Source organism: Periophthalmus magnuspinnatus, chromosome 23 (genome assembly GCF_009829125.3).
Source record: "Periophthalmus magnuspinnatus isolate fPerMag1 chromosome 23, fPerMag1.2.pri, whole genome shotgun sequence".
In the NCBI taxonomy this organism is placed as follows: Eukaryota; Metazoa; Chordata; class Actinopteri; order Gobiiformes; family Gobiidae; genus Periophthalmus; species Periophthalmus magnuspinnatus.
Window position 1 is genome coordinate 933294 of NC_047148.1, and position 14680 is coordinate 947973.

General features: G+C 38.9%; 1 protein-coding gene across 1 annotated transcript in view; it reads left to right on the plus strand.

Moving 5' to 3' along the window:
• The window catches only part of gys2 (glycogen synthase 2), a 60205-nt gene that overhangs the window by 34596 nt on the left and 10929 nt on the right, over positions 1–14680 (plus strand). The window contains exons 11-12 of the mRNA XM_033989997.2: positions 2799–2912; positions 14121–14247. Coding sequence (XP_033845888.1) covers positions 2799–2912; positions 14121–14247 — 241 coding nt within the window. The remainder of the gene's footprint in view (positions 1–2798; positions 2913–14120; positions 14248–14680) is intronic.

Genomic DNA, 14680 nt, shown 5'->3' on the forward strand with positions numbered 1-14680 from the left:
TGAATATTTTGAGTTTGAAGTGTGGATACCTGTTAGACCAATCATACTGTTCATTTTGTGAATGGGAGCAGGAAAAGGGCCATATAAGGCCTGGTGGGATGGGCAGTGGTCAATTCTGTGCTGATGTATGCTTGACACTCAGGGCTCTGTGGGGCCGTTTCAGTAGGATTTATGTGCACACTAAACCTAGTGTGACCATATTGATGAAGCATCAGGGATCATCCTTTGTCATTTTCTCATTTTCTCACATGCTGTTTACAACCTCATATACCCACTGAGTCTGACCACCGCTACAGCCTGTCCAGTCCACAACAGACTGTACAAGACCAGTTTATCTCACATGAATAGGCCTGTCATGTCTCCTCACTGGATACAGTTTTTTTCCATCCTTCTCTGATTAAAGCTGCACTATAACTTTTATGGTGGGGGTCAGTCACATGCTTTCTCCAGAGATGTTCTTGCTTTGCCTGGAATGTTCATTAGTATAGCATTAAACTTTATAGTTATACTGTATTTATTTAATTGCAGTTTTATATCTTAAAAATCATGCATTTTTACTGTGAGCTGGTTTGCCTCTCCGCAGATCTGACCTGTAACTTGGCCTGGTGGTGTCAACGTAAAGTTTCAAATGGAAAGCTTACAAAGCAGGACAGTTACTGTACTTTAGCTATATTTCAGAGGATTAACAACTTCATAGCCACAGGTCAGTCAAAATGACTCAAGGAACCCAAAGACCCTTCAGACAGATATAAGGCTGTGTCCACCAGCAATCTGACCACAACTGAAGAAGCTGCTTAGATTGGCTCAAAAATCTTCTTGTTCACTTAGAGTAGAATTTTTCTTTTACAATGGCTCATACCTGGAAGTCTGAGGGATTACAAAGACAGAATATGGTGGTTGTCGTTATATTTGTTTGAGTGTGCATTAAAGCTAGGAAATAATAGTAGCATCTTCATTAAAGATACTTTGTAATATTCCTGAGCCAGGTTCCATAATGCATCAATTCAATTACCGGGGTTTTACAGTTTTTACAGTATTTAGGAAATAATGCATACTTACTGTGAGCACGAGCAGTTCTTCACAGATGTGATATGTAAATTTAAAGTAGGGCTAAAATATGTAAACTCTACTCCGCATTTCAAGTAGACCTGCTAAACTGGGCAGCACCTGGAGGTCTAAATGGGAGTGTGAGTGCGGAGGAGTGGTGGGGTCTGGTCTAACGGGTATCCACAATTCAAACTCTGCCCCTGTAGCCAGGTGTTTGTAATCACAAAAACCTGGCTGTAATCAGGGCAGTTCTGCACGATGTCACCAAGCATTTAAAATTGCAGTGGCCTAGTGATAGGTAAATGAGGCCTCGTGAGGCGTTTCGGCACATTTACTAAACTATTGATACTGTGATCTTAAGGTGTACATCATTGCAGGAAACTTAGCTGAGACTCGCAAGACACACCGATTCAATGGCCTAGTCATGCTTGTATACAGAATATTATTTAAGTTATTGTATTTCCTATGGTATTTTATATCTTATGTGAAAATTTAAATGAATGTAATTTACCAATTTAAATGTCATTGACTTAGGGTTGTTTTTTTGTTTTTTTTTATAAAAAAAAAGTTGTGCCAATGTTTTGGCAATCAGTCGATTCCATTTTTTTTTTAATACTATTTCTCCAGCTTTTGAAAATACACGCTCACAGGGCACAGATGAAGCTGGGTACATGAAAATTACAAAGATAGCTAGACTAGCTAGATTCTTGATGTTCAAAAATAATAAAACATATATTAATATACCAACAATGAGGAAGCTGTTGAGTGTCTGTATACCTGTGTTCATTCTGGGTGTATTTTAAAGGCTTAGCATATATATACATAAAACATTCTGCAAGTGAAAATAAGGAAATACAGTTACCTTATTTTCTTCTTTTGACAGTGGTGCATTCCATTGACAGATGCTGATGTGGTACCTTTTAAACACATTTTGGTGCATCAGAGACGAATGAAACAGCAGCTGTGACTGTCACGTGACTTTTTCATAAAGCGACACGTGCATCGATACGGGGCTTCGCTCTATGCGCTCAACACATGCGGCGGTGCATCAGTGTTGCTGGACCCATCACTACAGTGGTCATTGGAACCAGGACACACTAATTTGTGTACATTTTGATGAGAAAGCTACAAGTTTGACCTGGTTTGCACATATACAATACTATTAACACATTTTAGTGGTAAAATGCTGGGACATTCTAGACAAAACAACGTCTCCATGGAGACAAGCAGGTAGGGACCCTTCAACAGAAAAGTTACATAAACCACTGTTTACTTATACAAGAATCATGTTTTTCAGAACATGTTTATAGCAGTTTCCGAATTTTACACTGACTCTTCTGCAGTGGACATTTGAAAATTGAATATTGAATATTGATTTATAATTGCAACAATTACCTACTCTTTACTGTCTTAAAAATGTGAAAAACAGAACTAGTTCATTTTAAATGGTTTGCAGTGGTCCAAAGTTAATCCTTACTTACCTTGCCTAATGCATAATTATTTTTTAAGCACTTTTTTGAAGTGTGAAGTTTTGCTGTGATGGTAAAGCTAACAACAACTAGGATGCTAATGTGCTCTTCCTGATTCTCTGGCAATATGACACTTTATACTTAGATGCAGACAGTACAGGACATATTTTATTAAAATACATGAGAAAAAATCAGGTACAGGTACTTCAAGTATCATTGGTCCATACTCCCTTTGTCTGTGGTCAGCATTCCCCTGTTCTGACTTGTCCTGTTTGTGAGCAGAGACACAGTCTGCCTCCGGTCACCACTCACAACATGCTGGACGATGCCACTGATCCCATCCTGACCAACGTGCGGCGCATCGGCCTCTTCAACAACCGCAACGACCGTGTCAAGGTAACACACTGTCTGCTGGGTCCATTAGACGTGTGCACATTTGCACTGATGTATTCAGTCTAACTAGCCACTCCATAAATATAAGTCTCAATTTTTTACAGAATTTAGGTTTAAAGCACATCTCCAAGGGTCAGTCACTCTCATATTCTCATCTGTAATACTAATAGTTTTATTATTACTATTAGTTTTTATTATTATACTATTTCTCATCTGTAATAGCATAATAATAAAAAAAGAAAAGTACAGTATTTAACAGACTATATGTCGCCCTTTTTTTCATAGTTTGGCCAGGGGTGCAACTTATACTCAGATGCGACTTATATGTTTAATTATTAAAATATATAATTTCACATCGTCGTTATTGTCACTCTGACAACTGTGCGAGGGCACTCTAAGCTTGTTTACCAGTATAGCAGCCATGCGAAAGCGGCGCTTCATCTACTGCAGGAGCGGTGTTGTTCAGAAGCAACACCGAGGATGAAGAATTCAATGGATTTAGTGGTTTGGAGTGAGATCAGAAGAGTAAACCTGTTAGCTTGTTTTTTTATGCTTTAGTTATCTGATTAACTGTTAATATCTTACATTAGCATACCAGACGTATATTCAGTTTGCTGTCTATGGCCATTTCTCAATTCACCAAAATGCCCCCAGATGCACCATTCAAAGTGTAGGGCAGTTACATACCGTTCGTGACAAGGGCTGTCCCATTTCAATACGCCCGGCGCTGGACAAATGTACCCTGCGTTTTCAAGGTTTCCACATTCGGACATAACCGAAGCATGCATCCATGCACACTCCACGCACTGCTATATATCCCATCATGCACTGTGTCTACGCAAAAAAGAGAAGAAAATGGAGTGCGCTGTGCAATACGCGTTCCAATGATCTTATCATTTACCTCACGTACAACAGTGCGACATGAAAAAACTCTAAATATAATTTTTGAATCCCGGGTGCTTAGTCTCCATGTGCCAAAGTAGTTTTGAAGGTTTCATTGCCTCATTTGTGTTTCCCGCATATTACGTAGAGCGGACTCACCTGTCACCTGTAGCGACAAACCCATATTTTAAGTATTGTCTGTTAAATTGATCTTTCTTTTTCTTGGAGGTCGTAGTCTCCTCTTCTGGCTCCTCAGTTGACCTTTTCCCTTTGGTTAAAAGCTCTCCAAAGACTTTTGTTTTGGCTCATTTTCACTCGCTTGTGGCTCTACTTTTGGGCGACGTGTCTGATGTGTTACACGTGATACGTCATTGTGGAGGACAAGAGCAGATAATAAACTTGCCACTACATCAAATATATGTCTATGGCAATTTCCTCTCAGGATTTCTGTTATATATCTATGGACAAACTTATTAGTGCGTCATGAGGGATGGGTGAAAGTTACGTCGGAGAAGATGCGGTCGCTGATAAATTATTTACTGTTTTTGTGCAGCCTGGTAGCAAATGCCTAACGGCCCGGTACCAGTCCCCAGCCCGGTGGTTGGGCACCACTGCTGTACAGTACAGAATGCGTTCAGCCAAATTTGCATAAATGTTCGATGCTAGCAGTGTGACAACTCTGTGCACGCCCTTATTTGGCCCGAGCCTGGGACAACGTCCCGGCGAGGGACTCATTAAAACTGCATCCGGAGCAAGGAAAATGGCAAAAATCAAGTAGTAAACACGCCCCGACATGGCAGTGAGTGGTGTCAAAAATTAGAACTCGACGAGCTCTAATTGTCACAAAAGACCCCGAGAAAAAGTAACGAAAGATGACTAGCGCCACCTCAAACTTTCATTTTCATGGGGCCAATGGGAGCCCGACTGGGAAAAAAATGTAAGTGAAAATCCGAAACTCACATAAAAAAATAGAACATGTCGGGACATGACAAAAATTATGTTATGACCCTGCCCTAAAATGTACAGGAAGTCGGCCATATTGGATCAAACCCTGGAATGACAAAAGTGCACACCCTCGCATTTAGGACATTTCCTCACACAGTTTTCATCACAAACACTTCAAGTTTGCCCAAATCCCACTAAACCCATGTGTGATTAAAGATTATCAATTACATTTTGATTATGACTTTGGGTGTGGTCAGGGTGAATTTAAAAAAAAAATCGCAAATTTTGGAATATTTCAAAAAAGAAATTCTCTTTCACACATTTTTTGTTGGGAAAAAGCTAATACAGCGTTTATGCACATTTGTGAGCTGAATTAAATAATATGGAAATCAAGGCACTCTCTCACAAAATGGCTCTCTAGCGCCCTCTTTAAATTTCATTTTCAAAAATTCATAGAAGACAATCGATTTGTCTTGGACTAGTGAAAAAATTCCCAGGGGCCTTATTTGTGATGAGGCACAATGTGAGAAAGTCACATGACTGCCGCTGTTATGGTTTAGGAGAAAAATAATGGGTGGAAAATGTGTTTCCATTATTATTATTATTTTGGTGGCCGGATTGAAGCCATTTTTGACCTCCTGAACGTTAACAAAAAGTAAATTTTATTGCACCCAAAATTCAAGGTTGGTGAAAAATGCATTATTTTGATGTTCAAAAAAATTTACGTATCAAAATGACTCAATAGCGCCACCTCAAAACAAATAATTACATTACGGCAATGAGAGACCTTTTTCATCGGAGACAAATGAAATTTGGTACAAACATAGAACATGTCAAGGCAAGTAAAAAATTATATTATGACCCCACCCTAAACCCTACGGGAAGTCGGCCATTGTGGACAGAACCCAATTTTTCTAAATTTTCACTCTCACATTTGAATTTTTTACACCGTGGATTTTTATTCAAGAAACCTGCAAATTGGTCAAAATGAACTAGATCCATGTGGGATTATAGGTTACTCTGTTTGATGTTTCTACATCATAAAATATGGGTGTGGCCAGTCTGAAAAGAAAAAAGCTATTTGTTGAAGTATTAAATTGCGCGTATCTCACACATGCAGTGTCCTATTTCCCGGCATTAATATACATTTTGTTTAAAATAATATGCAATATACATTGGTCAGACATTTTTTTGCTCCACAGCTCCCCCTTGAACTTTTGAATTGGACCAAAAAAAATTACTTTCTCATAAAAATTTGAAATTCGGCATGGACATCTGGTTTGACAACCTGAACATAAAAGCCAACGAGAACATACCTCTATTTGCAACTATGTTACCATGGTAACATAATAAATGTGTCATTGAAATACGTGGGGTTCAGAGTACTGGACTTTGTTGTAGACTAAATAGATGCTCTACACTAATTCAACTATGGCCTAAAATTCAAGATTGGCAAAAAGATTTGTATTTTCATGTGCAAAAACGTTTTTGTTTCAAAATGACTCAATAGCGCCACCTCAAAAATCTAAATACATTACGGCAATGAGAGACATTTTTCATTGTAGACAAATGAAATTTGGTAAAAACATAGAACATGTCAAGACAAGTAAAAAATTATATTATGACCCCACCCTAAACCCTACAGGATGTCGGCCATTGTGGACAGAGCTCAATTTTTTTCAAAATTGTAACTCTCACATTTCAATTTTTTACACTGTGAATTTTTATTCAAGAAACTTGCAAATTGGACAAAATGGACTAGATCCATGTGGGATTAGAGGCTCCTCCGACGGCTCCTCTGGGATGTAAACAGTCCGTCCTGTGACCAAACATCCATCAAGGACCACAACCCCTGAAAAACAAACTTCTATGAGCCAATCTAAAGTTTGAAGTAACAGTACTGGGAGTATACAGTTTTGGTTACTCATCCCACTGTGAGGAAGTCTATGAGCACAAATGTGTAGTACTCAGTTACATTTTACTTTTTGAACAATTGTATCTTTACTCCTACTTAAGTAATATTTAGTTTGAAGTAACAGTAAACAAGTGACAAAAGCTTTATGTTGACGATATGAAATGATCTGAACATTTGTGTTTCTTGCACCGCTCCTTCAGTAGTAGTTTCCCCAAATACTTATTAGTATAAATACTCTTTACTACTTAATAAGATTAAGAATAACCCAAGAAATTTGTTTGTGGCCAACTCCAACCAATTTGCACCGACATCAAGTGACAGCAACATTTGACTCTCACAGTTAGCTAATAACTACTAGCATTAAACAGAATATATTTAATATTTTGTACATAAATTAAATGTCTAAATGTAGGCAAAGTATAGTTCCCGTTGAGTTCAAGATCCACTGAAAAACAAACGAAGAATTAGCCGATTAGCTTGATGCTATTAGCTAGTTAGCTTAGCTTAGCTTCTCTCTCCAAGTGCAGAGAGAAAATGGCAGAAAATCAGAATGTAAGGGCTTATATATGCAACTATTAGCAACCATGGAATGTATTTGGTTACCATGACAGTGGTTAGCTTGTTTTGATTTAATTTTAGGTTTGTTGTTATGGTTTTACATTGTGAAAAGAGCGTTAAACATTGTCAATTCTCTACTCACGTGCGGGTCACTATATAATCTCAGGGACTTCTGCTGGTGTATTTTTGCCTTATGCTCATTATATGCATGGTTTTCTGTATTTTTTGCTAAACAAATGACAATATATTCCCTTCTTTACCGTTAACAGGTATCAAATTTGTTAAAAGTAGAGACACCTGACCCATAACCTACATTGAGTCTAAAACAGGCCTATCACAATTATTATGTCACTTATGTTGAATAAATAGACGCCTCACCAGCCCTGCACCTATGACTTTTCCCACTGTGAGGAAGTCTATAAGCACAGATGTGTAGTACTCAGTTACATTTTACTTTTTGAACAACCGTCTCTTTACTCAAACTTAATATTTAGTTTGAAGTAACAATCAACAAGTGACAAAAGCTTTATGTTGACGATATGAAATGATCTGAACATTTGTGTTTCTTGCACTGCTCCTTCAGTAGTAGTTTTCCCAAATACTTATTAGTATAAATACTCTTTACTACTTAATAAGATTAACAATAACCCAAGAAATTTGTTAATACAATTTGTGGCCAACTCTACCCAATTTGCACCGACATCAAGGGAGCAACATTTGACTCTCACAGTTAGCTAATAACTACTAGCGTTAAACAGAATATATTTAATATTTTGTACATAAATTAAATGTCTAAATTTAAGTATAGTAAAAAAGTAAAGTCATCTGACCTGGGACATGCTGAGATCTGAAGTGGTTGAACTTGAGGAAATAGAACATGTCAAGAGCAATGAGAGACCTTTTTCATTGTAGAGAAATTAAATTTGGTACAAACATAGAACATGACAAGGCAAGTAAAAAATTATATTATGTCCCCACCCTAAACCCTACAGGAAGTCATCCATTGTGGCTGGAACCCAATTTTTTCAAAATTTTACCTCTCACATTTAAATTTTTTATGCCGTGGATTGTCATTCACGAAACTTGCAAATTGGTCAAAATGAACTAGATCCATGTGGGATTATAGGTTACTCTGTTTGATGTTTCTACATCATAAAATATGGGTGTGGCCAGTCTGAAAAGAAAAAAGACGTTTTTTTTTGTTTTAAATGGCCTGTAACTTAAACATGCAGTGTCCTATTTCCTGGCATTAATATATGTTTTGTTCAAAATCTTGTTCTGAATGCAATGATATACAATTTGCATAGGTCAGACATTATATTGTTCCACAGCGCCCCCTTGAACTTTTGAATAGGGCTAAAAAAATTACTTTGTCACAAACATTTGAAATTCAGCATGGACATCTGGCTTCACAAACTGAACAAAAATGCCAAAAAGAACATAACTGTATCTGCAACCATGTTACCGTGGTAATAAATGTGTCATTGAAATACATGGGGTTCAGAGTACTGGACTTTATTGTAGACTAAATCAGTGACGTGCGGTGAGGTTCATGGTTGGTGAGGCACTGACTCCTTTAGTGTCAGATTTACAAATATATAAACCAAAAAGGGTCGCTTATTGAATTGGCTGCTGGGTATTTCATATCTCATCAGCATTCTTCACAAAACACGCACGCACACACACGGTACATATTACAGATATGTAAAGGTAAAAAAACGTGCATTTGCTCTACACCCTCCCTGTGTTGTAGTGATGCTCGGGTCAGGATATTTTCAACCCGCGGGGCCCCGCATGTACGGCAAAATATTACCCGCCCCGCGCGGCTGCCTCTATTTTTCGAACCCGCCTCGACACGATGCACAGAAATAATATTCATAATAAGCAGCATTATTTCAACCTGCATTTCGTGGGAAAAAAACTGATCAGCCCCAACCTGAACCGAGATCAAATGAGAATTGAGAATTTCAACATAAAATCTGCCGGTTTTCCTTTACCTTGGCATTGTGGATGCTAACGTTGAGCCTCCGCTGTTCGTTTAAAGCCAAATCGATCCTTGAGTTTCCAAAAGTTTTTAAAGCAATTTGGCTTTGGATGTGAGTGGTCGATCTCTCATGTTTGCTGAGGCTTCGTGGTAAATCTTTCATTTCACAATATCCCGTGTTAGTCCAGACATTGTCACAAGTTGAGAACAGAAGGCAGGGGAAGCAGTAAAGACGTTTTTTCGAAGGACAGCCACACAGCCACTCTTTTCGGGTGTACCACTCCGTTTGAAAAGAGCGCGTTATCTTCTGTCCCGAAGTTTGAAGCAAACCTTTTAGCTCCGGTGTTGGTCTACCCGTGTTAATCACGTCCACTTTTGACTGAAAGTCCAGTTTTGAGAAATTTTTAAGCTTCGATATATAATCCTCTTCCATTTTGGCAGTCCGGCGTAGCTAGCAAAATATAAAAGGGATCGCACTTGACTCGCCTGGGCCTGGCGCCTCTGCGTAGAAGAACAGCACACGTACCCGTTGGCTCACGTACGCCCTCTTCAGTGCGGCAGAGAACTATCTGCCTCACCCTGCGCCTTTTCACCGCGGTTTTATTTTCCATCAGCAAAACCAAATATGTCACTAACAAACATTAAACTTTAATGGTTAATAAAGACATTAGCCAGAGTGGAAAATCAGGTCAAATAAACGTATCTGCAAACATTATATTGGAAACATGCAGATATATGGCAAGCAGCACGGGCCAATTGCATGTATCAACCCAGTTTGTAATGGATGGCGCATTCAGAGGTGAGGCTTGACTCGTTGCTGCCGCACCTCTCGTTTCATCCCTGTATTTAAACAGGTAATAGGGAAATTCGGCGATTTTGACAATAAAAAATGTTCGAAATGAGTTGTACATAAAAATCAGTGGACAAATATTAATATAAATTTGATGTTATAATTTTTTTTTTTTTTTACTTGTCATGATGACAGGTGAGGCTCTGCCTCCCCTGCCTCCCCTGACCGCACGTCCCTGGACTAAATAGATGCTCTACGCTAATCAAATTATGGCCTGAAATTCAAGATTGATGACAAATTTTGTATTTTCATGTGAAACACAATTAATGTTGCAAAATGACTCAATAGCGCCACCTCAAAAATCAAAATACATTACGGCAATGAGAGACCTTTTTCATTGTAGAGAAATTAAATTTGGTACAAACATAGAACATGACAAGGCAAGTAAAAAATTATATTATGACCCCACCCTAAACCCTACAGGAAGTTGGCCACTGTGGGCGGAACCCTTTTTTTTTTCAATCTTTTAACTCTTTCGTTTGAATTTTTTACACCATTGATTTTCATTCAAGAAACTTGTAAATTGGTCAAAATGAACTAGACCCATGTGGGATTATAGGCTACTCTTTTGGATTTTGCTAAATCATAAAATCTTGGTGTGGCCAAAATGCAAACAAAAATGGCGTTCAGTATTTACTTGCACTTACCTCAAACATGCTGTGCCGCATTAATATACATTTTGGTAACACTGTTGATCTGAACCTAATGATATACAATTTACATAGCTGAGACAATCCATTGCTCCACAGCGCCCCCTTGTAATTGTGAATGGGATCCAAAAAATTTTATGTTGTCAAAAACATTTTAAATTTGGCATGGACATTCCTATACTGAACAAAAAATCCAATGAGAACATAGCTCCATTTAAAAGTGCATTGCCATGGCAACGTCTGACATTTCTCATTGACGTACATGGGTTTTTTGTTAACTGGGATCAAAAAAATGACTTTGTCATAAACTATTGAAATTTGCTACACATGAAAATGTTATAAATGTCTCATTGGAATGAATGGAGTAGTATAACTCAGCCGCTGATTTTGGAGGGAGGGGCAAAGTAAGCGGGAACGAGATGCAAGAACTCCATGGTGGCATGTTCCCCGCAGTCGCAAGGGGTGGCGAGGGCCTTTATCACTGCTTGCAGTTTTAATTTGTATTTGTATTTATTCAGTGTGTTTTAATGTTGCACTTTATCAACGCAGCAAGTTCCTACTTTGTGAACTACGTTCACAGACGATGGCAATAAAAGCCTTCTGATTCTGAATCTGATCTGATTCTGAGTATGCTTCTTTGCATTTGAGGACAAACGCCTCCAATGCGGGTGTAATCCTCCTGGACATGCGGCCAGAGCGTCTGTTATGGTCTGCTAATGCCTTTGGATGTTTTGTTTTCCCTTTGTGTACGTTGCAGACCAAGGTGAGAGAGTGACTTTAGTATATTTATTACATAAAACCATCAACAGAGGTGATCAGCTCTGTGGAAGGAATGTCTGTATCTAGGGACTAGCCTTTATGCTACCCGATGCGTCCAGCATAATTAAGTTACCGCTAGTTTGTGGCTGATGTCTTTCTACTTGTTCTGGATGAGCGTACTCTCTGATTAGTTGACGCTGCGTGTCCAAAAAGTTCAGCTTATTCAACTTTTGAACAGAGTGTGTAAGACGCCAGAACGCTCAAGTCAGTCAAGAACTCCTCGTCAGTGCCAGATTCGCGCCGCTGACGTTTTGAAACGTGCCACAGAAATGCAGTGCGGCCAAGATGTGCATCCACCAGTTTACATGTAAAATAAGATAAGAACGACAGCAGCAATAAGTCTGAACAACGATGCAAAGAGAGTTGTAACTGCCGCAACATGACCATCGTGCTCTAACACAGTCAGAGGAACTGTGAAATATGCCTGACTCACTATTAATCATTTATTATGTGTCTAACCTTGTAGGTTAATCATTAAAATTACATTTGTTACAGTATTTCTAAAAGCTGTTATTTTTATTTACAGTACAGTATAGTATTTGGTTCCATTCTATAATACTGTGCTTAAGAGAGAGAAATGAGAGAAAATTTTAATGCCTGTCTGAGAAACATGTATGAAGTGTGTGGTGAAGGGTTTTACAGCCTTAAAATATATGTAATAATTCCAAAAAATAAAGTTTTCTACTTTGTGAATTTAGTTTATTGCAGGTTACTTTTGTAACATAACCCCGCAATAAATGAGGGAACACTGTAGCTATGTTTTTATGACAAGGCTATTATTATACTACTATTTGCCAGCTGGAGCTCATGTGGACATTCTTAAGTTTCACTTTTGTTTTCTCCTTATGGTGATTAATAACAAAGACAGCTTTGCGGATCACATGCTTTTGTTTTGATAAATTTCACTCTCACTTCTCCTGAGAGAAGGAGGATGATTATGGTGCTTTACTCAGACTCATTTGCTGCATCTTTACGCACACGCTCTCCACATGGATATTGACTACACCACATTTACTTGGGAATTATGCATTTACCAGGACCGAGGAGGAGTTTTTTGGCAGAGTTTGGTTCATATTTTTTACTGTGATTGTTTGGGCGGAAAAACGAAGAACAATGTTAATATGCAGTGTGGCCCTGGGCTGTGTGGCCCTGACTCCATATGAGAGGGGTCTGTAGCTTTGCACCAGCAACCACGTACATAATACAGGTATGGTGTAATTGACTTTTTGGACCCTTTTGAGGCCCACAATTATGTCCCCAAGTTTCATGGCAATCGGAACAATGTTGTTGTCTTTTACCAGTATTATAGGGGGTGCTATTGTGTGTAGTGGTCATTTGCTTTTTTTTGTTTTGTTTTGTTCCTGTTTGGATTCTGCACCCTGGTAACATTTTTGAGCTCTCTCTGGCACTACCTGTGCGTGTCAGACCTTTTTCAATGATTTTCTATGCACCCCTGGTGGCCAACTGTGGAAAATGACCCATGGCCATAATACGATTTTTTGGTTCTTCTGAAACCTCCAATTTATTCCCCAAATTTCATAGGAAATGGAGAATGTTGACGTTTCCTGTCTATTGTAGGGGGTGCTATAGTGTTCATTTTGATTACAGTTAATAGTGCATTCTATTAATGCCCTCATGACACATGTGTGATGTTAATTTGAGCTGTGTAGACCAATGCATGTGCGTGTCAGACATTTTTCAATGTTTTATTTATTTATCTTTGCTTCCCTAGTGGCCAACTGTGTGAAATGACCCGTATCCGTAATATAATTTTTTGGTCCATGTCATGCAATAAATTCATTCCTCCAAATGCATTCCATTCAAGACATAATTCCACATATGTGATGTGAATGTGAGCTCTGTAGGGCAATCCCTGTGGTCGTGAGAGGACATAAAAAAACAGGAAACAAAGGCGTTTTTCAGCGGTGTGGTATGGGTGAACGGTGTGGAATTTGGAGAAAACATAGATGTCGAATGAAAACCTATGTTTCTAGATGTGGCATGTGAATTCTGAGCTCATTTGGATTAAAAACCTGGGACTAAATATGTATTGAAAACACGTAGCGAAAAAAGTGGCAAGTTTTTTATCCAATATGGCCTCCTGTCCGTCACAGGGCTTTTTTGCTTGTCTCCATGAGCTCCATGGTGCGAATTTCGTCGAGCTAGGGTGAAATATGCATGTTGGCTCCCAATTCATCTGGAAATTTTGAATTTTCTAGGTGGCGCCGTCGAGCTGGTGTGCATGAGATATTGTCGCGATGTATATTTTCTTGAATTTTTTGCCAAATTGGTCAATCTTATACCTGGTTTGGGAACTTTTCATGCATGTTCAGGGGGCGAAAACTGCAACGGAATTAGCGGAAAAAAGAAGAAACTGAGGAAGAACAATGCCCCTCGCCATCACTGCATGAGTGGCGAGGGCCAATGGGCTGAGTTAACAATTGAAACTGCACCAGATTTCCCACTTATGGTTCAGAAATGGCTACTGGGCCTTTTAAAACAGGGTGCTGCATCACAATATGCCTGACTTTATTTTATTTATGTTTTATTTGATTATTTTGCCAAACCCTTCAGCAGCAGATTGGACTGGTCTCTGGGTGTGTTTCAGATCATCTTCCACCCAGAATTCCTGTCCTCCACCAGCCCACTGCTTCCCATGGACTATGATGATTTTGTGCGTGGATGTAACCTGGGCGTCTTTCCCTCCTACTACGAGCCCTGGGGCTACACTCCTGGTAACACCTGACCACAGCTAAACACAGCAGATCCACACATATACTTCAGAGAGGAGCATGTCTCCAGACAGCTGGAGAAGATTTTTTACAACAGCCACTGTCTCAGTAAAACAACTAAAGAGATACAACTAAAACATCATGGCCACAAAATAATACAGAAAGCATACAGAAAATGGGAACCTAGTGCTTCACATGTTTCTTGGTTAGCTTCTTGCTATTGGCTTCTTTGAAGCAGATCAATGAGGGCATGCTCTATCAGAATAATTACACCATGGGCTTACTCACAGGCCATACCACCTTGAAAATATCCAATTTCATCTGATCTCAGAAGCTAAGCAGGGTTGGGCCTTGTTAGTACTCCTGGGAATACCAGGTGATGCCTCTTATCCCCAACCTTGTACTTACTCATGTAACAATTTTTCAAAAATAAAAA